The sequence below is a fragment of the Stegostoma tigrinum genome, chromosome 31 (genome assembly GCF_030684315.1).
Source record: "Stegostoma tigrinum isolate sSteTig4 chromosome 31, sSteTig4.hap1, whole genome shotgun sequence".
Lineage (NCBI taxonomy): Eukaryota > Metazoa > Chordata > Chondrichthyes > Orectolobiformes > Stegostomatidae > Stegostoma > Stegostoma tigrinum.
Window position 1 is genome coordinate 38,826,720 of NC_081384.1, and position 26,897 is coordinate 38,853,616.

The following is a 26,897-nucleotide window of genomic DNA, read 5'->3' on the forward strand; positions in this document are numbered from 1 at the left end:
GGGGGGGACGAACTGGGCTGGTTTAGGGATGCAGTAGGGGAAGGGGAGATTTTGAAACTGGTGAAGTCCACATTGATACCATTAGGCTGCAGGGTTCCCAGGCGGAACCCCGAGTTGCTGTTCTCCAGCATCTGCAGTTCCCATTAACTCAGATGACAGAGACAGCTGGAGTAATTGTCGTCGAAATCTAACAGGTTCACCAAAGTCTTCCAGGGAAGAGCTCCTGCGTTTCCCTTGCCTTGACCTAGAGACCACTCCACTGATGGACTCCTTATGCCCCTAAAATGGTTCAAAACCAATGCCCAGTTGTTAAGCAATGACTATGACCGTAGACAATATTTATTCAAGCCACTGATCAAGAAATATGGACATTCCGGCAAGACTGAAATATTAGAGAACATGTAGCACAGGGAGACAAAAGGTGAAATCCTGACCATCAGTAAACAACACCAAGCTAGTAGCTCAGAGCTTTGTAAACATGGCTGATGGTCACTTTGTAATGAGACCTCACTCTCTTCCTTACTCCCTTTGTGGATTTGCTCGATTTCCAAGTCTCCTTTTGAAGGCACACAGAATGAGAGAATAACCTTAAAACCAAAACTCAGACATTCAAGCATAATATTGGGAAACACTCCGTCAAACACAAGTTGATGCAAATCCACAACTTTTCTCTTTGAAAACTACCCAACATCAATATGTCATACTATCATATATGTAAATATCTCATATTGATTGAGAGCATGAATAAGGATGGTGAGATGGGGATGGTAGGATCTGTGTGGGTAGCTTCCCTGCCTTTGAGCTCAGAGTTCGCATCTCTTTCATGATCCGATGACCACAGAAGGTGTGTTTCTATAACCTGATTCTCAGTCTGTAATTCTTTGCATTGTGCTAGGCATGAAGAACAGGAGATTGCTCAGCCAGCTATCTTTCATGTAGCATGGTGCCCTGCAAGTTGTACCCTCTGGAAGTTAACAAACTGCCTCAGGAGAAGCACATAAGGAGCTTCCTCAGCTGTCTCAATCATCACTGGGCATGGGAGGGAAAAGTACAATATCGAGGAATATGAAACAGAGTTGGGGTAAATAGGGTTTAAGGTACAGACCGTCTATAGCCTCAATGAATAGTGGATTAGGCTCAAGGAACAGGGGCTGGAATGATGTAAGACTAAGGACTAGGAGTAGGCCATTTGGTTCTTCAAGCTGTTCAGTTAGGCCTTGGCTGATCCGATTGTGGTCCCAAATACGCCATCATGTCTGTTTTCCACCACCTTGACTTCCATTCCTATCAAAAATTTCTCAATCTCTCAAATAAATTCAATGATCCAGCCTCCTCTGCCATCTGGGGAAGAGAATTCCACTTATGAACCGTTGGACGAAGTAAAGTTCAAGAGTTAGAGGTCACCCTTCTAAGATGATGAGGAGAATATTTTTCTTTGTAAAGATGGTATATTCCTGGCCATCAGCAGCATGACTGCTACCCACTCACTCAGGATTGAGTAAGTGAAGTGCAAAAGGGATCCTGGCAATTGGCTCCATGATTTTAGATTCGGATCTGAACACAGGACATGTATCCAGTCTCTTCTCACCTACGCAGCAATGTGCATTGATACTCTACTTGTTTGATGCTCTGTGTCTTGACTGCATTATCAGGTGGCAACTGATCCCTGTCAAGCTCTCCCCCAAAATGATCCACAGTCTGTGCTGACATCATTCAGTCACACCAAATCTCAAAGTGCGGTGGAAACATATTGAAATGAGTTAATAAATATCAATTAGTCAGTGTGAAACTGTGCTTGACACATTCTGTTGTAGCTTTTTTGGTTTTATGGTGTGTGCGAGTGAGTATCGAATGCCAATGTGCATGGAATGGGTATAATTCCAAGGGATGTGATCTACTGCAATACTGCAGAGCAGATGGTGACGAGAGGCCGCATCTGTCACTGACTTGGAAACACCACTAACTGAAAGTTTCAGTGAAAAGCTATCAGTGGGAACACCCACAGCACTCAGGACTGAATCCCAGGCCAAGCCTGGAATAGGTCCACACAGCAGCTGTTGTAATTCCCTGGGCTGGGCAGAAAGGAAAGGCACAGAGAAAGAATGGCATCTACAGAGAAGGTTTAGCAAAATGGTACCAGAGCTGAGGGACTTTAGTCATGTGGAGAGACCACAGAAACTGGGGCCAGTCTCCTCGGAATATCATCTGATTGCTTATTTAGCTTTAGCGCTCTTGCTTCTGGGTTGGAGAGCAAAAACCAGAGCCAGCACTCCAGTGTAGTATCGAGAGTATGTTGCAATGCTGGAAGTGCTGGGTTTTGGCTGGAATATTAAATAGAGACCTCATCTGTCTGCTGAAGTGAATGCAAAACATCCCATGACACTACCTCAAAGGAGGTCAGGGAGTTAGAATCACACAATCCCGACAGTGTGGAAGCAGGCCATTCAGCCTGTCCAGTCCACACTGACCCTGTGAAGAGCATCCCCACCCACTTACCCCAAATTGTCCATGGCCAATCCACCTAGCCTGCATATCCTTTGATTGTGGAAAGAAGCCTGAGCACCAAGAGGAATACGCACGCAGATGCCGGGAGAATGTGCAAACTCCACATGGGCAGTCACCTGAGTCTGGAATTGAACCTGGGTCCCTGCCATTGTAAGGTAGCAGTGCTAACCACCGAGGAACCATGCTGCTCTGTTCATTTGGCCAATATTTATCCTGCAATTGACATCACAGAAGCCGATTATCTGGGTGTTCTCTCATTGCTGTTTGTGGGAGCTTTCTGTGTACAATGGCTGACATATTTCCTACAATTACCACAGTGACTTCACAACAAAATCACTTCATTGGCTACACAATGCTTTGAGACATTCAATGGTCTTGGAAAGGTTGGAAAAGTGCAAATCTTCCTTTGTTAGAGCAGAAAAGCTTAATGGGTCATTGAATAGAAGTGTTTTAAATTATGATGCATTTCATTGAATTGCTGTGAATAAACTGTTTCGACTGGTATGAAGGTTGTTAACCAGGCACAGGTAAAATCAGTAAGAAAAGAACCAGAGGGGGGAGAGGAAGAAATATGTTTTAAACAGCAAGTACACATTTTACGATAGAGTCTCGAGAGATCTTTAGCAGGAACCTTTAAAATGGAATCAGATTTTCCATTGAAAAGAAATATTTATGGGTATCATAGGGGAAAAAGCAAGGGAGAGGGATTGATATCCCTCCTAAATATTTTAGGTGGATCTTTGAGATCCATGTGCAGATCCATGAGCTTCCGAAACCAGGCATCTCTGCTCAGAACGATGTTGACATGCCAATCGGTGTACGCAAGACTTCCAAGCAGCTGATGTCTTAGAGGGAACGTAATTGAAACATTTTACAAGTAGCCAGTGCGGGAACAATGGACTGAATGTCAACCTCTGCCGTATTCATGCACAGTACTAAACAGCACCTCTCACATACTCAAAAATGTAACAAAGAACTCTGGAACCTGGGGATCTGAAACAAAAACAGAAATAGCTGCTGAAACTCAAGCAGATCTTTGGGGTGGAGGCAGTGTAGATGTTTCAGGTCCAGTGACCCTTCATCAGAACAGCTCTCCCATAGATGCTTCCAGACCTGCTGAGTTTCACTAGTGATTTCTGGTTTAGTTCCTTTTACCCACTCAGTTGGTAGGATGAAGAGAGTATGGTGCAGCACAAAGCCAGCAGTGTGGGTTTAATCCTTGGGCTCTCTGTAGAAGCTTACAGAAGCCCTGCCTCCTTAACTTATCCCATTCTTGTACAGTGGTTACTCTGAAACCGATAAAAACCACTTGTGTCTACAACAGAGAGATGTTCAAGTTCACTTACGGATTATACCTCCTTACACGTTCCAAACCAGGTTCTTCTGAAATTGTCATGTTGGTAAACATTGCAGACATTTTCACACAGCAAAGTCTTATAAAGAGGTGTCAATGTTTGTTGCTAACAGTTGAGAAATAAATATTTGCCAGGCCTCATGGGAGAATTTCTAGCCTTCTCCCAAGGAGCACAATGGGATCCACTACAAAAACAACAACTTTTGCTGTTGATGCAGCAAAACACACAATGTTTCACAGACTTCAATGGATCACACCAGAAGATATTGAGTTTGTGATATGAAGCTTATCCAAAGATAAATGTTTGAAAAAGTCTTAATGAAGGAGAGAGAGATAGTCAAATGGTTTAGGGGAGGGAATTCCACAGCTTTGGGCCCCAAGGCATTACAATCATTGGGGATACTCAAGAAGGCAGAATGACCTTTGTGATTATAGAATCCCTACTGTAAGGAAGCAGGCCATTCAGCCCATCAAGCACGCACCAACCCTCCAAATAGCATCCTGCCCAGATCCAACCCATTCCTATAACCCTGTATTTCCCATAGCTAGCCTGCATATCCCTGGACACTGTGAACAATTAGCATGGCCAATCCATCTAATCTGTGGGAGAAACTAGAGCACCCACAGGAAACGCACGCAGACATGGAGAGAACAAGCAAACACCATACAGTCACCCGAGGATGGAATTGAATTTGAGTCCCCAGCACTGTCAGGCAGCAGTGATAACCTCTGAACCACCATGCCACCCCGATGGAAGAGATAGAGATGGAAGAGGTGTGGGACTGGAGGAGAGCAGTGTATTTGGCAGGGTGTGATTTGCAAGCAATAGTGAGAATCTTAAAATTGAGGCATTTGGTGAACAGAGAGCTAATGTAACCAATACAAGGGTGTGGGTGAATAGGACTCCATGTGAGTTGGGAAGTGGCCAAGAAGAACTTGGTTGAGCTTCAGTCTTTGGTGGAGTTTTAAAAGAAAATAACAAAATGTGGTCATTGTTGGTAAGATCAGCATTTATCCCTATTTTTGTCTTGAGACCGTAATGGGGACAACTAAGAAGTTTGCTCAGCCATTTCAGTGGGCAGTGAAGAGCTAACTAGATTGTGTAAGGATGGCACATTCCCTTCCCTCAAAGATATTCGTGATTCAGTCAGATTTTTGCAATAATCTCATTGTTTCAAAGTTAGGAATATTCACACTGTAAAGACTGTGTTGTTTTTGTTGTATTTTTGATTCTGGCCTGAAATGGGACAAGAGCTCTTTCGAGAACCAAAGGCTGTTCAAGAATTTCTGCAGTATTTAAAATCAAACAATCTGGCACTCATTGTAAGTGCTGGTTACAGAGCTGCTTGCTCAGGTATTAGTGGAAGCATAGTTTGCACATGAGTGGGATCCAAAGGGTGTGTACAAGTGGAGCTTTGGCGGCAACAAGAGATGATTGTCTGGAACTAGGGACTAATCAACAATGACACAGGCTTCTGCCTGCCAACAGCTATTGTGGTTGGCCCCCAGTTGATTGAACAGCCTGGGGCTATGATGTTAAGTCAGGAGTAATAAGATCTCTCCAAAAGCAGGAGCTGTCTCTTTTCTCAGACGTTAAAAAACATCTCAAGCCTAAAGCTGGCCAGTTTATTTCCTTTTTCCAGCTGCTGTAAGCTGTGACTTTAAATTGATGAGTCAAAGACCTTCAAATAAACTAGCTATCCTGTGCCTTTTGCAAACTGTATTTGGAGAATGAAGATTGAGAAACAGCTTTCAGATCAGCATTTGGGCTGTCTTAGCAAATCCTATGGCCTGAGCCCACCGAACCGCCTTCTCAGTCTTATTCTCCAACCATAACATCATGCTACCAGTGTGTTTGTGTGTGTGTGTGGGGGCAAGGAAGTTACACTGAAAGCTCCATGTGCTGTCAAGTGAGTGAGAATCAAGATCCATTGCTGTGTTGCTTTCCCATTCCTAACACTGTGAATGTATTTTTAACAGAGCTTCTACCCCAATTTTGTGATTCATTGTCTCTTTTGTCTCCTGCAGGCACCAGTGGAATATATACAGTGACTGCGTGAAGAGGGCGATCCCTCCATTTTATCCTCTTCGACACCTTTGAGGAAGAGCCCTCAGATTCCTCAGAGGATGACCTGTCCCCTGCAAACCCCACTAAGCTTAGATACTGACCTTTTGGTGGGTATTTTAGCTAGATTAGTGTCGGGAGCACATTCTGGTAAACCCATTATTACAACATCTGTTGGTCAAGGAAGAAATGCCCAGGCCACTGACACTGAGAGGATGGTCAGAGACCGATCACCTGCTTAGGCCCAGGAGGAGAACAGCCTGGGGTATTGTCAATCAGCACAGGGAGAGATAAGGGCAGCAGATAGGTTTATGCGAGTACTGGGCAAACTGTCTGAAAGGGGCAAGGGCTCTACCAATGGTCTTTTGTACCACACTGTTTCTGGATTCCCAAGCATCTGGCTGCCCCCATGGGCAAATTGGCAGTTGCCATGGAGATTCAGGTCTAACACCCTCAGGTTCTGCTGAATTTGTGCACAGACCTTTGCTCCATTGCTCTAACTAGTGGTGCTTTTCAATGGCAGGGCACAAATGATTTTGACCTCACTCCAGGTGTCCATTCCTCACATGAAGACCTTGTGGTACCAGGAGGCAACCAGGCAGATGAGGAACAACACACAGGGTCACACAAAAGCCTCTTCTCAGGATACTCCAGTGGTGGCTGACTCTCCATCTCACTCTGTGTAGAAGTTCAAGCCAAGGAGGGTGAGCTTGCCTCTGGGCGGGACGTGCTCAGTGTGTATAGTCATAAACACCTCAAGGATCACATGATAAAAACTCCAAGGCTGTATCAGATGGGCTCCTGCTGCCTAGTTACTGACCCCAGGACTGTACCTAAACACAGGGGGAGGGAAAGGATGAAGATTGTCTGAGGGCTCACAGGGTGGTATGAATCACACTCACTGTAAATAATTTCTCACATTTGTAAATAGATATTCACTTTTCATCACCAGATTTGAGTGAATGTCATTTTTAGCTGAACTACAGCAACTAATGTACATCCTTAATGCAACTTGATGTCCAATGGTCCAAGGTACAAAGTGAGCAGCTCCTGCAGCATACGCAGGCTGTGGGACTTTAGAAAGTGATTGTTTTGAATCTTTTCAGGTCAGCAACTTTTGTCTGTGCCTTGGCTGTTAATAGTATTGATTTGTAACGTTATTGATGTGATTGGGTATGCTTGGGTCTAGGATGTTTAGCTGACACAGTAGGTCAAAGTGAGATGTTCACATCCTGCATTTTGTGACCACCCATGCCTTTCCCTCTGTTACTGTGTGAGGTTCTGTTTAATACTATTACCCTTTGAAGGCCCTTCCCTCACAGACTGAACCACTTGCTCTGCCCACTCTGGGTACTGGCAGCCATTTTGTTCTCCATTGTGGCCTTGCGATTCTGATGGTGGTGGAAGGAAACACTGATCATGTTTCATAGTGTGTCACAGGCTCAGCCTCTCGGTCTCGAAGACCTCCCTCAAACCTTCACCTTCCCTTCCTGACCGTCCATCCTGTCACACAGCCCCCTACCCCCCCATCAGCTTTGATTTGCCTCACATCCCCACTGAACCAGTTCATTTAACTCCGCAGGCCTGGAAGCATCTGTGGACAGAAGGCAGAGTTAACATTTTGATCTGGTCATCCTTCTTCAGAACCGATAGCAAGGTGGTATGTTGGCTGATGTCAGTGGGGTAAAGGGATACAAAAGGAGTGAGAGGATAGGTGAAGGTAGTGCTGAGAGAGAGAGAGAGAGAGAGATAGAGAGAGAGAGGCTGATAGTTAGGAAGACAAAAAGATGAATAATTATATTCTGGGGAAAAGAAAATGGGATCATTAGTGGGTGACAATGGGTTGGCTTTCTGGGGTGTGGGAATGGGTAAAGGACATAGAAATAAGTGTTCAGGGTCTAAAATAATTGAACTCGATGTTGAGGACTGAGGCTGCAGGGTTCCCAAGTGGCAAATTACTTGCTGTACTTTCACGTTTTGCTGAGCTTTGCTGGAGCACTACAGCAAGCCTGAGACAGAGATGTTTGCCAGAGAACACAGTGATGTGTTGAAGAGGCAGGCAATTAGAAGCTCAGGATCATTTTTGTGACAGAACTACCTTTTCCCTCCCCCACCCCATCTTAGCTTATACTCCATCTTTTTCTAGCTACTATCAATTTTGAGAAGGGTCACTGGACTCAAAACACTGACTCTGCTTTCTCATCATGGATGCTGCCAGACCTGTCAACTTTCATCCAGAAATTTCTATTTATGTTTTAGATTTCCAGCATCCAGCAGTTGTTTATTTTATTTCCCTGTCTATTTAACTGTTCATCTCCCCCATTACCCTGAAGCGGTAGGCAGACCACGTGACCATGTCAGACATAGTGCGCACAGCCCTATCGAAGGCCAGCATGGTGCTCAGTGTCTATGACACTACCTTCCTGCATTATCCCATCCCTCCCCATGTTCTACAGTCTACCCCACTGACTGTCAAGCTCTCTCTGCCCTTTCACAATTGTTGTCCCTTCTGCATCCCAGTATGTTGCCTCCAATGCCCACAACAGAGTTCTCCAGCATCCCCACCGCAGCAGTTTCTCCTGCAGACAGCACCTCCCTTAACATGAAGCGGAAAAACCCCATGTGACCACACATGGACAGTGCTGACTGATGAGAGACTTGTCCATTCACTGATCTCTGCACAACTCTCTGGCTGACTTACTATGATTTCCCAGGCTGGTTGCGCTGAACCTTCAACACATCCCACTCCCTGGATTGTAGCAATATGGATTCCCAGAGCCTAACCAGTCCAAATGGCTGACAGATCATGTCCAAGCCCTTGGACTAATAGCAGATGCTGTCCTTGACTTACTGTGTACAGAATCCTTTGAACTGCCTGAGGACTACTCCCCTTACTCATTGAGATGAGACCATTTGGATGAAGCACATGCAGTATGTTTCCCACATAGACAACAGACACATGATATGGTTGTGACACACAGAGTTCCATATAGCAACATGCCTGCGCCTGTTGACTAATCTCTGCTGGCAACTGCTTGACTTTATGTCAGTGCTAAAAGGCAAGACAAGGCAGAAGGATTGTGAACCTGAGGCAGCAAAGAAAGACAAGACAAAGTTGCTGTAAGCATCCAAATAGGTGCAAAGTGAACGAACACCAGGAGACCAAGTGAGGAGCTCAGAGGCACACCTTGGCTAATTTCACGAGATGGGTGTCTAGCCTTATCCTGGCAGCAACCTTACAATGAAGGGTGCTCTGACGTGCAGCACTGGTGCAGAGCTGTATTGTAAGTGAATCAGAGATGTGCCATGAGGGTGCAGTGAGGCTGGTGCATGATTATGCCAACCTCCATAGACAGAGGGAGTGTAAGTGATCGCTGCCCATCAAATGTGCCCTACGATGTTGGTGACTGCTGTCCAAGATGAAGGTCTACAGGAGTTAACAGTGAGCTGTAATCACCATTTGGACTTACACGTCAGGAATTGTCATTGTGTTGGGAGGGTTGGGCTGGGAGATTGGGGAAATTCACAATTCTCACACATTAACTTAGGTCATAATGAGATGTATATGGATGTATATTGGCCTCTCAATATTCACTAACAAGATTCTCATCTCGCCGTTTAAAACATGTATGTTTTTCCAATGTCCAGAATCTCATTTCTGCAGATCTCACACTACTTTCCCAACTAACTCAGGAATGCCCACAGTGTCAGGGATTGGTAAGTTTCCATCCTCTCCTTTCGCTGCCTTTTGAGGAAGAGAGTTTCAAAGGCTCATGTCCCTCTGTGGGAAAAAAAATTCTCCTCACCTCTGGCTTAAATGGGTGACACCGTATTTTGAAACAGTGATCTTTTTGTCCAGTAACTCAGGACTTAGAACTCAGAACAATACAGAGCAGAACAGGCTCTTCGGCCCTTGATGTTGCGCCAACCTGTGAACTAATCTAAGCCCCTCCCCGTACACTATCCTGTCATCATTCATATGCTTATCCAAGGACTGTTTAAATGCCCCTAATGTGGCTGAGTTAACCACATTGGCAGGCAGGGTGTTCCACACCCTTACCATTCTCTGAGTAAAGAACCTGCCTCTGACATCTGTCTTAAATCTATCACCCCTCAATTTGTAGCTATGCCCCATTGTACAAGCTGAAGTCATCATCCTTGGAAAAAGACTCTCACTGTCCATGCTATCTAATCCTCTGATCATCTTGTACATCTCTATTAAATCCCCTCTTAGCCTCCTTCTCTCCAATGAGAACAGACCCAAGTCCCTCAGCCTTTCTTCATAGGGCCTGCGCTCCAGACCAGGGAATATCCTGGTAAATCTCCTCTGCACTTTTTCCAATGCTTCCACATCCTTCCTGTAATGGGGCGACCAGAACTGCACGCAATATTCCAAATGAGGCTGCACTAGCGGTTTGTACAGTTGTAGCATGACACCACGGCTCCGGAACTCAATCCCTCTACCAATAAAACCTAACACACCGTAAGCCTTCTTAACAGCATTATCAACCTGGGTGGCAACTTTCAGGGATCTATGTACATGGACACCAAGATCCCTCTGCACATCCACACTACCAAGAATCTTTCCATTGATCCGGTATTCTGCCTTCTTAATATTCTTCCCAAAGTGAATCACCTCACATTTATCTGCAATGAACTCCATTTGCCACCTTTCAGCCCAATTCTGCAGTTTATCCAAGTCTCCCTGCAACCTGCAACATTCTTCCACACTGTCCACCACTCCACCGACTTTATTGTCATCTGCAAACTTACTAACCCATCCACCTATGCCTGTGTCCAAGTCATTTATAAAAATGACAAACAGCAGTAGTCCCGAAACAGATCCTTGAGGCACACCACTTAGTGGCCTGACTCTAGGCTGAATATTTTCCATCAACCACCACTCGTTGCCTTCTTACAGAAAGCCAGTTTCTAATTCAAACTGCTAAATCTCCCTCAATCCCATGCCTCTGTATTTTCTCCAATAGCCTACCATGTGGAACCTTATCAAAGGCTTTACTGAAGCCCATGTACACCACGTCAACTGCCCTACCCTCATCCACATGTTTGGTCACCTTCTCAAAAAACTCAATGAGGTTTGTGAGACACGACCTGCCCTTGACGAATCCATGCTGACTATGTCCAATCAAATTATTGCTTGCTAGATGATTATAAATCTTATCTCTTATAATCCTTTCCAAAACTTTTCCTACAACAGATGTAAGGCTCACAGGTCTATAATTACCTGGGTCATCCCTACTGCCCTTCTTGAACAAGGGCACGACATTTGCAATCCTCCAATCCTCTGGTACTAAACCTGTAGACAATGAGGACTCAAAGATCAAGGCCAAAGGCTCTGCCACCTCCTCCCTAGCTTCCCAGAGAATCCTCGGAAAAATCCCATCCGGCCCAGGGGATTTATCTGCCTTCACACCTTCTAAAATTGATAACACCTCCTCCTTACTAACCTTAATCCTTTCAATTCTAGTAGCCCGTAACTCAGTCATCTCCTCTCCAATATTCTCCTGTTCGTCAGTGTAAACACATGAGAAATATTCATTTAGCACCTGTCCAATCTCCACAGGGTCCACACACAACTTCCCACTTCTCTCTTTGACTGGCCCTATTCCTACCCTAGTCATCCTCTTATTCCTCATATACCTAAAGAAAGCTTTGGGGTTCTCCTTTATTCTACCTGCTAATGCCTGCTCATGTCCCCTCCTTTCTCTTCTTAACTCTCTCTTTAAATCCTTCCTAGCTAATCTGTAACTCTCCATCGCCTCATCTGAACCATCTCGTCTCATTGTCACTTAAGCCTCCCTCTTCTGCTTAACAAGAGATACAATTTCTTTGGTAAACCACGGTTCCCCTACCTTATCACTTCCTCCCTGCCTGACAGGGACATACCTATCAAGGACACACAATATGTGTTTCTTAAGCCAGCTCCACATTTCGATTGTCCCCATCCCCTGCATTTTGCTAACCCATTCTATGCCTCCTAAGTCTTGCCTAATCGCATTATAATTGCCCCCTTCCCCCATCTATAACTCTTGCCCTGTGGCATGTTCTTATCCCTTTCCATTGATAAACTAAATGTAACCGAATTATGGTCACTCTCTCCAAAGTGCTCACCTACCACTAAATCAAACACCCGTCCTGGTTCATTACCAAGTACCAGATCCAGTGTGGCCTCCTCTCTTGTCTGCCCTTTGACATACTGAGTCAGGAAACCCTCCTGCACACATTGGACAAAAACTGATCCATCCGGCGTACTAGAGTTATAGCAATTCCAGTCAATGTTGGGGAAGTTAAAGTCTCCCACAATGACCACCCTGTCCCTTTCACTCCTGCCCCGAATAGTTTGTTTTCGTATCCACAAGCCAGGTGCAGGTGAGGTTGGAGGAGAGCAATGCAGTACTTCTGTCTTGAAGTGATCAGGTCTGAGTGAGTGTTTCAGTGACAGTTGAACTGTGGCAGGGTCAGAGATGAGTGATATTCTGGAGCTTGATGAAAATTGTTTTGGCAATGCTGCTTATAGCAGCATCTGGTCTGGTCTAATCTGGGTTTTATGTCTCTAAAGAATGATTTCTACCTCCTTGTAGTCCAGTACTTTAGGTATCAAAGCCAGCTTTTTATTACCTTTCAAATTATTTTCTTTACATGCTCATAACTCTTTAATGACACTTGTACATGGAGCCCCTCTCTTTGTCACTGTTTCTGGCTTTTCATTGTTTGCAGTGTCCCCTGTTCAATCCTTCATAAATCCAAAGTGGAAGACCTCACATTTTTCTACATTGAGCTTCACTTATCACAAATTTTTCCTTTTGCTAAATCTATCAACTTTGCATTGCAATTTTTTTGCTTTCATTCACACTTCCAGTGAAAATAACCATCAAATTACATGGCCCACATGTCCTGGACTTGACTCTCAATATCTCAGACCTCAGTGAGGCTGTTGGAGGTCTCAGCTATACTTGTCTGGATAATTTCACGCTGCTGTTAGGGCTAATTTAAGCAACATGCTTGAAGTGGAACACAAAGCAAATTGTTGCTGATTACAAAAATTACAATTCAGGCTTCATTGCAAATAGACAGCTTCCAAAAACAGAGCCGCATCATCATCCTACCACTAAAAGCCTCCGATCCTGTACTTGAAATTAAAGTGGCAATGTACTAGACGATCAGTAATTATGACAAAATAATGAATTGGAAATGATATCTTCTAGATTTCCTGTCTGGTTTGAAATGGAGAGAAGCAAGCCTGTTACATTATGGAGCTTTTTGAATAATATTCCACAGAAAATCTTTTAATGTTGATATTTTTTAAAGCATTCAAGTAAATTTTATTTAAAAAACACAATAAAATATTAGTAGTTAAGATACTAATATCCGAGCACTATTATTGTTCCCTACAGACAGCAAATAGTTACCAATTAGTTACATTGTCTTGCAACCAAAGAACATCTCTCACAGTGCGGGGAGCGTGGATACTGGTTCAGCTTCTGGGAGAGGTGGTGGGGCCCAGTGATGTGTGGAAAATCCTGGAGGCAGACTTGCTCCACACTAAATGTCCGTTATGATTTCATTAGAAATAGGAGAGCAAGAAGTGATCTAATTAAGGGATTTAAGTTGATTAAAATAGTTGGAAGTTTAACAAACTGAAACTTTCCACTCATAGAAAGGCCCAGTCGAGCCAATGTAAATTTAGAGGTGGCCAAACCAAGGATGATTTCATGAAGCACCTCTTCACACCAAGGGGAGTGGAAAACTGAAACTGGTGGGGATTTTGACTCGTGCTCTGGAGATGATCTTACCAATAACACAACCAGGAGTTTAGCCGAGAATAGGAACAAGGATAGACATTACAGGCACCTGTGCTGCTCCTGGCCAGAACCCTGGACCTATCCCCAGTCCCTGACCCGAGCATAGCAGACTCCCTAGAACGCTAGGATTCTGGTGCATCTCACCCTGACCTGGTCCTTGTTCAACAGAGGAGATCTGGGCAGTGGAATTTAAACTGACTGGCTTATGCAGCCGCTATAAATTACAGACGATCTGAAGTTTAGATCTTTTGGGTCTGATAGAAGGTTCAACATCATGAGCTTGCTGGATAGAACTGAGTAGAAACTGTTCCTATGCTTAAAGAAATGAGACTGAAAGAACATGGATTTAAAGTGATGGCATAAAGGAAGCAAGGGTGAAGTGAGGAAAACTTTTTCAGTCAGTGAGTAATTAGGGTATGGGTTGCGCTACCTGGAAAGTATGGTGGAGGCAGGTTCAATTGAGATATTCAAGGAGACATTGGGTGATTATTTGGATAAAAATAATGTGCTAGGCTACAGGGAAAAGGCAGGAAATTGGCACTAGGTAATAATGCTTGTTTGATGAGTCAGTGCAGTGACGATGGGCTGAATGGTCTCCTTCTACAATATAACAATTCTATGGTTCTGTGACCATTGTGGATTGTTAAATAACATGTGAGCGTACAAGTTATGAACAAACAAGTAAATCATTTAAACAGAGGAGCATGAGGAGAGGGTATTATACCAAGCTGACCAAACACAACATTGGCAACAATGTCAATGAGATAACAAAGGGACAGAAGTGATAGTTCAAATGTATGAAACTCTGCTCAGACTCTATCTTGATGACACACCTCACAGACAGCAGGCTGATCTCAGAAGGTCATGTAACTCCTAACGTTCCAGAGCTAAAAGGTCTAATTCATGACGCCGTCTTGGTAAAAATAATCTTATACTTTTCTTTTGAATTTCGAAAGGATGGACCAAATGGAAAACTAGATTCACCCTGATCATAAAGAAGGAGATCAGAACAAGAAAGAGAAAGGAATACAGTTCAGAAAATAAAGAGATAGAATCACATTCCACCAGAGGCAGTTCAGAGAAGGTTCGCTAGTTTAATTTCAGAGATGAAGGGCATGTCTTTATGAGAAGCCATTGACCAGTTTAGTCCTTGTTAGAATTTAGAAGGATAAAGTGAGGTCTGATTGAGGTATGTAAGATTGGCAAAGTAAATGTTGAGAGAACATTCGCCCTTGTGGGGAATTTAGAACAAGAGGTCAGCGTTTTAAGCGAAGGGGTGGCTGGTTAAAAAACAGAGATGTAGAGGAATTACTCCTCTCAAAGGTTCATGAATCTGTGGTTATCACTTCCCCAGAGAGCGGGAAGAGTGAATAAACATAAGGAGGAGAGAGATGGAGTTTTAATTAGTAACAAGTTTAAGGATATTGAGGAGCAAGCAAGAAAGTGGAACTGAGGCTGAGACAAAATCAGTCATGATCGTATCAAATGATGGAACAGGCAAGAAGCCTCGAGGTGGGAAGTTGCCTGTTCCTGTTCCTGCTCCTAGTTCTGATATTGTATGATCTAATCAGTTTGAGTAGAATGATCGAACAGCAATGGGCATAAAACAGCGTAATGTTCACCATTGTGAAACTGCTAGAACCCATTGTGAAGTTGGTAGATAAAGGCCCTTGATAAAATCGTACACAATCAGACAGCAGCAAGATAGTTTTGATTATGTTTGACAAATTTATTAGAGATCTTTCAGGATGTAACAAACAATACAGATAAGGAGGAACCAGTACATTTATGTACTTGGATTTTCAAATGACATTCGATAAGGAGCCACATAAAAGGTCACTGCACAAGATAACAGCCTGTGGTATTGAGATTGGATCAAGGTTAAAATTACAAGAAACAGAGAGTCAGGAAAAACTGGTCTTTTCAGATTGGAGGCTGCGACCTGGACAGTGCCACTGGGATCAGTCTTCGGGCCACAACTATTTCAAATCAAAGTTAATGATTTGGGAAAAGGGGCCAAGTACTTTCTTCTTTCTTCAGTTCACTGTCCACGGGCAGGGACAAACCATCAGGGGCAGGGACAAACCACCAGGGGCAGGGACAAACCACCAGGGGTCGGAACAAACCACCAGGGGTCGGAACAAACCACCAGGGGTGGGTGCAAACCACCAGGGGTCGGAACAAACCACCAGGGGTAGGTGCAAACCACCAGGGGTTGGAACAAACCACCAGGGGTCGGAACAAACCACCAGGGGTAGGTGCAAACCACCAGGGGTCGGAACAAACCACCAGGGGTAGGTGCAAACCACCAGGGTAGGAGCAAAGACACATATCCACTCCAGCCAGAACAGGAATTCTGCTGTTGGCATAATCTGACTCACACTGTCTGTCTTGCCAAGTGAGACACCTGCCCTCTCAAGGAGAGTTGCTCATAATAACATACACTTTGTATGTATGTTATACCCGGGATAATGATAGTAGAGGCTTCAGTTTCCTCTTCACATTGGAAAGGGTTGATAGTCAAGCAGTTAGCACAGGACATATTAAAACTGCACATTTCTTTCACCATCAAGTTGTGCATTGAGACTCACATTCAGAGCTTCTGGCCCAGAGGGAGTGACACTACCCACTGCACCCCAATGCCTCCTCAGATCAAGTGTATTGCGCCAAATGTGCTGACAATACAAAGCTAGCAAGTTGTTAGGAGGACACACAAAGAGACCATACAGGGATGTAGACAGATTAGTTCATAAGCAAAAATGTGGCAGCTGGAATGAAATAAGGGAAAATGTGAGATTGTCCACTTTGGTGAGAAGAATGAAAAATCAAAATATTCTTTAAATGGAGAGAGATAGCAGAACATTGCTATATAATGGGGATCAGAGATGTTGGTGCTGTCGTAATGTCACAAAATTAACAATCCAGTAAACCTAGATTATTGCTCCTCAGTTGTGGGTTCAAGTCCCAGCACGACAGCCTGTTGAATTTAAATTTAATTAATGAATCCGGATTTGAAAGTTAGTTTTGAAGATGGTGATTTTGAAAATAGAATCAATTGTTGTAAAAATTCATTTGGTTCATTAACGTCATCCTTACCTAGAAGTTTCAAATTACGGAGTGTTCCATTCCACAGAATCACAGAACTGTTACAGTGCAGAAGATGCCATTCAGCCCAATATAGCTATACTGGCTCTTCAAACAAGCATCATTATCCAGTGCCAACCTCCAGCTTTCTCCCCATTCCCTTCCAAACTATTTCTGTCCAAATAGTCATCCAGCACATTCCAGACCCTAATTACTCACTGTATGAACAAGATTCGTCTCACATCACCCTTGCATTTTTTGCAGATCACCTTAAACCTGTACTCTCTTGAGGGAATGGCTTTTTCCCATCTACTCTATCCAGCCCATTAATGATTTTGAAAACCTCTGTCAAATCTCCTCTCAGCTTTCACCCTCAAGGAGAATAGTCTCAACTTCTTCAATCTCTCCTCATAGCTGAAGTTTCACATTCCTTAAATCATTTTTGTAAATCACCACTGTATTCTCTCTAATGTATTCACACCTTTCTGATATTGTGGCACCCACAACTGTACATAGTACTCCAGCTAAGGTCCAACAAGTATCTTGTATAAATCAGCATCACCTCCTTTCTCTTGTATTCTATGGCTCTATTAATAAATCCATAGATAACTATGCTCTCTCCACCTGCCTTGCCATCTTCGATGATCAGTACACATGTACATCTAGGTCCCTCTGCTCCTACACCCCTGTTAAAATTGTAACCCCTATTTATATCATCTGCCAATGTTCTTCCAAAGTGTATCAACTCACGCTTCTCTGTATTGAGCCTCATTCACCACCTATCTGCCGACTCCGTCAACTTGACAATGTCCTTTTGTAGTTCCACACTGTCCTTCTTGCTGTTTACAATTCTTCAAAGTTTTGTGTCATCTGCAAACTTTGATATTGTCCCCTGCACACAAAGATCCAGATCATTAGTATATGTCAGGAAAAGCAGTAGTGAGCACTGGGGAACTCCACTACAAACCTTCCTCCAGCCCAATAAAATACTCATTGACCATTGCTCTTTGTATTCTATTACTCAGCCAATTCTACATCAGAGATGAGAAGGAATTTCTTCTCTCAGAGGCTTGTTGATCTATGGAATTCTCTACCTCAGTGGCCATTGAATTTATTCAAAGCTGAGTTTTTGATCCTCAAGGGAGCCAAAGGTTATTGGAGACAGGCAGGAAGTGGGATAAAGGTCACATCAGGTCAGCTATGATCATATTGAAAGGTTGACCGGGCTCAAGGGGGTGAATGGCCTACTCTTGCTCTACTTCTGATATTCTTACGCCACACCCCAAGATTGAGGTATTCGGCCTCCACCAACTGAAAGGTATCACTCTAACTTTTGGAGAGCTTTCCCCCGATTCCCATTGCCTCATGTAAATAGGGAGACAATGGTGAAAGGGGGCGTGGTCCCGTAAGTGGCAGAAATAGGTGAAACTATAATTGGAAATAAGGAAAAGACAGATACATTCAAAAATAATTCTATTTCTCTTCACAGTTGAAGGCTCAAAAACATTCCCAAAGTCATGGGGTTGAAAGATCTCAGGAGAATGAGGAACGTAAATAAATCAGTATCAGTAAAGTAATTGTAGCAAGAAAAATGAAACAAAGGTGTAATAATTGTACAGATCAGTCATTGTACAATTCAATTGCAGAAAAAGCTCAAAGGTTTGCTGACCTTTCCTCTTTCTGAATTTGGTAAGTGAATTCGCAAACACAGGTACCAAACGCAAGACACACAGAGGAATGCTTTCCAGCTGAGCTCAAATTCTCAATGACAGATTCTGCAAGTCACGTCTTTTTATCATCTAAAGCACACTTTTTCCTTTCTCTGTATTGAGTATAAAAACAGACTCTTGATAATACTTTTACACCCTGAAGAATGACAAGCTTTGCAATCACCGTTTTTGAATTGTCATGGCAATCAAAATGAAGCCGAGTTGATGTGATTATACTCCCTGTTTGTTTCTGTCTGTCACTGCAGGCCCTTTCACAGGGAACAGTTTGTCTTGGGAAACTTGCTTAAAAAACAAGTATAAAAAACATCTTCCAGCCTATTTTAAGACCAGCAAGAAACAAACTTGATTATGGTAATTGCCTGCTGGAGGAAATGTTTCTAAACTGTAGCAGTGACTGAATCACACAGATGTAGGCCGGGATCCTGCACGCTGCTCAGATAGACTCAGGTCTAGTGGCCAACTTCACTTAGGGAGAGCTGTCAGAACCCACAGACTGATAACTACTCTAGTTTCTGGCTTTGGAAAAGAGCTAAGGCCTGCGAATATAAATATTAATGGAACATGCAAGGACATCATACACATCAATCAATTTTATTGCAAAATAAAAACCGAGTAACCACAGAAGTCTGGTTTGATACCAGAACACATGACATAGAAAGATGATAGCCCAGAACATGTTTATGGATGGTCAACGGCTTTAACCTCAAGCTTTCCTGTCCCAGAATATTCATGTGGGACAGGATCTATTGGTGGCGTGCTGGTGCTTTGGCAATATCATGTATCACCTGTAAATTGTACAATAGCACCATCTCACTTCACCTGATGAAGGAGCAGTGGTTTGAAAGCTTGTGATTACAAATAAAACTGTTGGTGTGACTTTTGACACAGATATATATATTAGGAGCTGGAGTAGGCTCCTGGCCCCCGAATCCTGCTCTGCCATTCAATAAGGTCATGGCTGATTTGATTTCTCTACATTCTCACCTGCCCCAAAACATTTTATCCCTTTCTTTTATCTCTATCTGCCTCTCCCTTGAATTTATTCAAGAGCTCTGTCGACAAGCGAACTCTAAAAAATCACCTTCTGTGAGAAAAACAATCCTCCGCATCTCTGTCCTAACTTTTAAAAAATAACTCCAAATGTAGAATTTCCTATAATGCAACATTCCATCAACATTCACCTTGCCAAGATTTCAGGATATTAAATAGTTCAATCAAGTCATATCTTACGCTTGTAAATCTCAGGGGATACAAGCCTAGCTCTAGCTTGTTCAACATTCCCTTCTAAGACAATCTGCTTATTACAGGTTTTCATCCAATAACATTCCTTTTTGAACTACTTTCAATGCATTTACATCCTTCGTGAAACTAGGAGACCAATAATCTTTACCGTACCCCAGATGTAGTCTCACTTTAAAATTGAAGCATAACCTCATTTTTAGATTCAATTCTCCTCGTAATAAACAATAAAATTCTATGAACTTCCCTAAATACTTGCTGTAGCTGCATACTAATTTATACCAATGTACCAAGTCCTGCCAATTGAAAGCTTGAAAAGGCAAGCTGTAACTTCTTGTACTGCTTGAAGTTGGAGTGGATATCTTCCTATTGCACTGACTGTAAGATTCTTTGATTTACTGGACTTGGGTCAGTTCAAGTCACATAATGACCTCCAATTAGGGTAACTTTGCCTTGGTTCTGTAGTGTAAAATAGGTCATAGAGAATCAATAGCTCGCCTTTCTTGTGGCTATTGGACAAAGTCAAGCCTTATTCCATTGACCGACTTCTCAAACTTGTTCAACTAAAGTCATGGGATAGAAAAGAACTGGTACATTCACACTGGTAGAATTGAATGGAGGGTCTTTCAAACACAGAACTTGGTTGCAATGCTGAAATAGTATACAGAAACTTTGCAGTGCGTCAGAATGTCATTGTATTGTCAATGTAGGCAACAAAATAAATGTATTCAACTTTGAGGATTTTAGATTAATCATCATGATTGGAAATGACTTCTTAAAGAGTCAGAAATGGGGAAGGAAATTTAAAAAATAATTCTCAATGTTGACAGTTCTCCTGTGAATTGCTCTTGCTTACAGTTTGCACCATTCATTGTTAGTGAGGCGTGATGAGGGATTACTGAATTCAGCTTGTACTGCAAATTTCAAAATTTGGAATTTCTCCAGGATTTGTTTTCAGTGCAAAGGCAGTGTAAAACAAGGAAAGAAAAATAGACTCTAAAGGTTTTGGAGATAGCAAGAACTGCCATTGCTGGAGTCAGAAACAACACAGTGTGGAGCTGGAAGAACACAGCAGGCCAGGCAGCATCAGGGGAGTAGGAAGGTTGCCATTTTGGGCCAAGACGGGTCCTGCTCCACATTGTGTTGTTTCTAAAGTTCTGGGTAAGTTTGGAAGAAGTTGGCTTCTCCTATTGGACCTGAATTAACTCAGCCACATTAGGGGCAATTAAACAGTCCTTGGATAAGCATATGGATAATGATGGGATAGTGTAGGGGGATGGGCTTAGATTAGTTCACAGGTCGGCGCAACATTGAGGGCCGAAGGGCCTGTCCTGTGCTGTCTTGTTCTATGTTTTATGAATTTCCATGGAGGGGCTACATGCCTTTCCTCAAATGGCTGCAGAGGCCAGAAGCATCGAATCCTTCCCCTAAACTTGGCATTGGTTATTTTTGGCAGGGCTTTCTTTGGGTGTGGGGGGCGTAGTATGGGTTTACACATCTGCTATTCATAGAGCAGAAGCATATTTTTCCTTTAATTAAATGCTATTTTACCAGGATTTCCAAAAGGTTCGCTGGGTACATCCCTGGCATGGATAGACTGTCTTATGCACAAAGGCTAAACGGGTTACAATTTTACACACTGCAGTTAGCAGAATGAGAGATGATCTTGTTGAGACATATAGAATCCTTAAGGGGCTGAGAGGATTATGGGAGAGCCTAGGGCCAGAGGGTATAGTCTCAGAATAAAGGGGCACCAATTTAAGACAGATCAGGAGGAATTGCTTCTCTCAGAGGATTGAGAGTCTTTGCTCTCCTTGTCACAGTAGTGGGAGCAGAAGTCAGTGTATATTTAAGGCTGAGATAGATATTTAATCAAGGATTATAAGGAAAATATGGGAAAGAGAATGCGGGGAGTGATGGATCAGCCATAATCCTATTGAATGACAGGCCTGGTTTGAGGGGCTAAAAGGTCTACTTCTGTTGCTATTTCTTTTGGTTCTAAAATTTAACTCTTTGGGAAGTTAAAGAAATGGTTTAAAACTGCTAGTATCATTTGGAGAGGTGAAGGTACCCTTTGTGAGAGGTAAGTGATGCATTTTGACAGGTCCAGATTAGGATTGTTGATAACTGATATTAAGTTGCAGAAAAAGTGAATCTGACCTGTTGAATGATCAGTCTGTCGAGAATTTTAAATTTCCTGTCCTTTAAATTTTGAAATTCATAAAAGCCTGCTGCTGAAAAAATAAGTTCGTGGATGGTTGCTTTTCAGCCAAAAGCCTGAGGGTTATCAGTATGAGAGTAGAGTTTCTCGATTGCCTCCAAAACCTGTAGATTTACAGTTTATTCGAGACAGCCGTAACAGTCATAAACAGATTATCTGTCTTTGATGTGTGGAGGATTGGAAGATAAATGTTTGTTTTTAATAAAGGATGAAGTACTGGAAGGCATTTTTGTTTTTTTTTTAGCTAAGTGTATGAATGGATTCAAAGGTATTGTTTGGACTTCTATCAATGTGTGTGCTTTTTAGTTTTGTAAATTGATATTTGGAACTTCATTACAGCTTACTATGGCTCTTGTCACAGCTTGTTATGGACACTGATGAGCTGGCACAAAGGACATAAGGGCAAAGGGGTCAAGGTTTAGGGATCATGGTTTAGCATGAGTTAGCAATGAGTTGGCATAGAGGCTATACATGCTTTTGGAAAGATGTAGCATGAGTTAGAATGGAAGACGTAAGGGGTCATGGAGCTTGAGTAGAGGGTTATAGGTTGGTATGCATTTGGGCATTTGAGATTTTATGGGGATGGATGCAAGAGCTGGCATCGACAGGAATGGAGGGCATTGGGAGTGCAAAGAGGGTAAGGGCTAGGAAGCTTTTTATTGTTTTGATTCCAAATGGAAAAATGAAGTGGGCTTCCCCTCTAACATCACCCCTGCCTCCCTGTCCCATCCCTTGGCACCCAGCATCCCTTGTGGCCACACGTGTCCAGGGGAAGAGGGACCACTCTTAGTTAGCAACACCCCACCACATCCTGAAATGAAAGTCAGAACAGTTTGGAGTGTTTCCTCGATAGTTAGTTTATTAGTTAACCCACACTTATTAGTGCAGTTCACCAACAGCATTTGTATTGTGCCCACTATCAGATTCTCCCTTAAGCAAGAGATATCTGTTTCAGTAATAGTAAACCTATAGAACTCATGCTATTGTTCCAGCTCCACAAGGTAACACAGCAGAAATATTAATGAACTGGCAGTCTAGAAGTTGAATGAATGCTTCAGCAACATGAGGTAACTGCATCAATTAATAAATAAATCTGGAATTTCAAACCTAGTCTCAGTGATGATGCTCATGAACCTGCTTGTCATAAAACTTCCATCTGGTTCAAGAGTACCTTTGAGAGAAGGAGATCTGGTTCAGGCCTAGCTATGACCCCAGGTGCACAGCAATGTTGTTGACAATGGATTGATCTCTGAAATGGCCTAGCAAGCTAAAACGTTGTTTAGACTGTTATAGAAAAGCTAAATAAGAATAAAAGTGAATAGATCATCCAACAGTGATCTAGACATCGGAAATGACTGAGGTACATCTGGCCCAGCTGACTCAGCAAAGTCCTCCTGACCAAGCTGTAGGGAAATTTTGTTGAAATTGAGAGAGCTGCCAGACAGTCTAATCCAGAAGACTTTAATTCCCTATACAGACTTGAGAGGATAAGAGCTTCTCATCTTCACATCCTGCATACTTTGTTTGGGATCCTAATGGTGTCTTGAAACAGCTGCCCACTGGCCTTACAATTCTCCCCACCTCCCATCCCACTATCAGCCCTTTTCACTGATCAGCAGGTATTTATCAGACTGATGCCCAGACCTAAAATTAGGCTAGAAAAGACTTTCAGGATTTTACAAGGGTTTTATAGTAAACCCACAATTTAGGACAAACATCAGTTTCCACCTTTCCCCTCTACACACTTTCCTTGTTCAGAAGACAATGCCCCTTCCCACTAGGGAAGAACTGAGCTCTTAATCGCAAAGTGCAATGGGAATCTGCTGCTCTCAAATCAATCCTGGACCTGTTCTAGTTGACCCTGATTTCTAACACTGACACAAAGATGCACAGCTCAGATGCCCTTACCATCCTTCCTGTAATACAGCAGTTCTACTTTCATCTCCTCTGATCCAAGTAGGGCTTGTGCCAGCTGTGCCATTGCACTCTCTGGTGTGGCTGGTCCAGTCAGAAAGTCACAGGTGCCCGGTTTCTGCATGATCTCTACCCTGGAGTAGCCGAACATTTCGCAAAAGCCATCGTTGCAAAAGATAATGGCACAATTTTTCATCCGAACGTTGGTAATGAGAAACTTCCGATCTAGGAGAAAAAAACCACAAGAATTAAACTGAGCAGCAGCGACATTAATCACCTCCTTCACCATTAATAGTTAGGGCTGCCAGCCATCCAGAATTGATCTGGAGACTTCTGGAATTGAACATTAATCTTCTGCACACTGCAAACCAGGAGAAAAATCAATGGCATATTAAGAAATTATTTTTCTATTTCCTTTGAAGACTCTAGTTTATTCGTTTTGGAAATATTGAAAATCGAAAATAAGGCTTTTTAACCAGGTTATTGGACACGGGAGTTCTTAGCGTGAAACCTCCAGCAACACATACAACCAGCTCCTTGCTTGCATTTAGGTTATAATGGCTGTTTGAGCCACTGGGTGTATTATCCTACACTGTAACTTTGAAATGATTGCTTTTATATGTTTTGTTCAGTGTTACTACAGTTAATTACTGATGTAAGAAATAAAGGGAACTGGACCATAAAGTTTAAAGTTCTAAATTCGATGGAGGCAATTTTGACCATATCAGGCAAAAACTTTCAAAAGTTCATTGGGAGAGGCTATTCACAGGTAAAGGATCAGCTGGAAAGTGGGAGATGGTGTCGGGAATGGTTGGTGTAGGGAATACTGGATGACTGGAGAAATTGAGGCTCTGGTCAAGAAAAAGAAGGAGGCAGATACCAGGTATAGACAGCTGGGATCAAGTGAATCCCAAGTGGAATATGATGGCAGTAGGAGCATATCCAAGGCGGGAATCAGGAGGCCAAGAAGGGGACATGAGATAGCTTTGGCAAATATGGTTAAGGAGAATCCCAAGAGGTTCTACAAATACATTAAGGACAAAAGAGTAACTAGGGAGAGAATAGGGCCTCTTACAAAGATCAACAAAGCCACTCTTCATGTGGAACTGCAGGAGATGGGTGAGATAGTAACTGAGTATTTTGTGTCAGCGTTTACTGTGGAGAGGGATATGGAAGCTAGAGAACTTAGAAAATAAATACTGATATCCTGAAAATTGTCCATATTACAAGGGAGAAGGTGCTGCATGTCTTTAAACACATAAATGTGGGTGAATCCCTAGGACCTGATCAGGTGTACCCCAGAACATTTTGGGAAACTAGGGAAGTGATGGTTGGGCCCCTCGCTGAGATATTTGTATCTTTGATAGCCATGGGTGAGGTGCTGGAAGACTGGAGGTTGGCTAACGTGGTTCCACTATTTAAGAAATGTTGAAAGGAAAAGCCAGGGAGCCTGATGTCAATGATGGATAAGTTGTTGGAGGGGATTCTGGGGGACAGGATTTACATCTGTTTGAAAAGGCAAGAACTGATTAGGGCTCGTCAACATGGCTTTGTGCGTAGGAAATTGTGTCTGTCTAACCTGATTGAGTGTTTTGGAGGAGTGACGAAGAGGATTGATGAGGGCGGAGCAGTGGGTGCTGTCTATAAGACTTCAACAAGGCGTTCAACAAATTTCTGCATGGTAGACTGGTTAGCAAAGTTAGATCACACGGAATCCAGGTGAGCTAGCCATTTGGATACAAAATTGGCTCAAAGGTAGGAGAGAGAGGGTAACGGTAGAGGGTTGTTTTTTTGGACTGGAGGCCTGTGCTGCAAAGATCAGTGCTGAATCCACAGATTTCTGTCTTTGATATAAATGATTTGGATATGAATATAAGAGATTCAGTTAGTAAGTTTGCAGATGACACTGAAATTGGTGGTGGAGAGGGTGGTGAAGAAGGTTACCTCAGAGTACAACCTCAGAGTGATCAGATGGGCAAATGTGCAGAGGAGTGGCAGATGGAGTTTAATTTAGATAAATGTGAGGTGTTGCATTTTGGAAACACAAATCAGGGCAGGAAGTATACACTTAATGGTAAGGTCCTGAGGAGTGTTGCTGAACAAAGACAGCATGGAGTGCAGGTTCATAGTTCATTGAAAGTGGCGCCATAGTAGACAGTACAGTGAAGAAAGCTTTTAGTATTCTTGCCTTTAGTTATCAGTGGCTTGATTATAGGAGTTGGGAGATCATGTTGTGGGTGTTCAGGATGTTGGTGAGGCCACTTTTGGAATGCCGCATCCAATTCTGGTCTCCCTGCTACAGGAAATATGTTTTGGAACTTGAAAGCGTTCAGGAAAAATTTTTAAGGATGTTGCCAGTGTTGGGGGTTTGACTTATATGTTTGAGGCTAAATATGCTGCGGCTATTTTCCCTGGAGCATTGGAGGCTGAAGAGTGACCTTGTAGAGGTTTATAAAATCATGAGGAGCGTGGATCGGGTGAATAGCAAAGGTCTTTTTCCGAGGGTAGGGGAGTCCAAAACTAGAGGGCATAGGTTTAAAGTATGAGGGGAAAGAGTTAAAGGGAACTAAGGGGCAACTTTTTCATGCAGAGGGTAGGGCATACATGGAATGAGCTGCTGGAGGAAGTGGTGGAGATTGGTACAATTACAACATGTAAAAGGCATCTGGATGAGTATATGAATAGGAAGGGTTTAGAGGATGATGGACCAAATGGTTGTTAAGGAGGCTAGATTAATTTAGGATATCTGGTCGACAAGGGCGAGTTGGACCGAAGGGTCTATTTCCGTGCTGTACATCTCTACGACTCTACAACTCTATTTCATCTACAAGAACTTGGAATATTGCTGAAAAAAAGAGACTCAGCATGGAAATCTTCCATCTTGCACTCTTCAGAAAAGAGGCAAGAAGACCAATTTCAAAAGGAACAACAGCTTCTAAGTATGAAATAAAGATGCTGATTG

At 43.0% G+C, this 26,897-nt stretch overlaps 1 protein-coding gene across 3 annotated transcripts in view; it reads right to left on the bottom strand.

Annotated features, from left to right (window-relative positions):
- The window catches only part of kcnh6a (potassium voltage-gated channel, subfamily H (eag-related), member 6a), a 220,707-nt gene that overhangs the window by 156,147 nt on the left and 37,663 nt on the right, over positions 1 to 26,897 (bottom strand). For all 3 annotated transcript variants that reach the window (XM_048560824.2, XM_048560822.2, XM_048560823.2), the window contains exon 2: positions 23,930 to 24,160. In XM_048560824.2, coding sequence (XP_048416781.1) covers positions 23,930 to 24,160 — 231 coding nt within the window. The remainder of the gene's footprint in view (positions 1 to 23,929; positions 24,161 to 26,897) is intronic.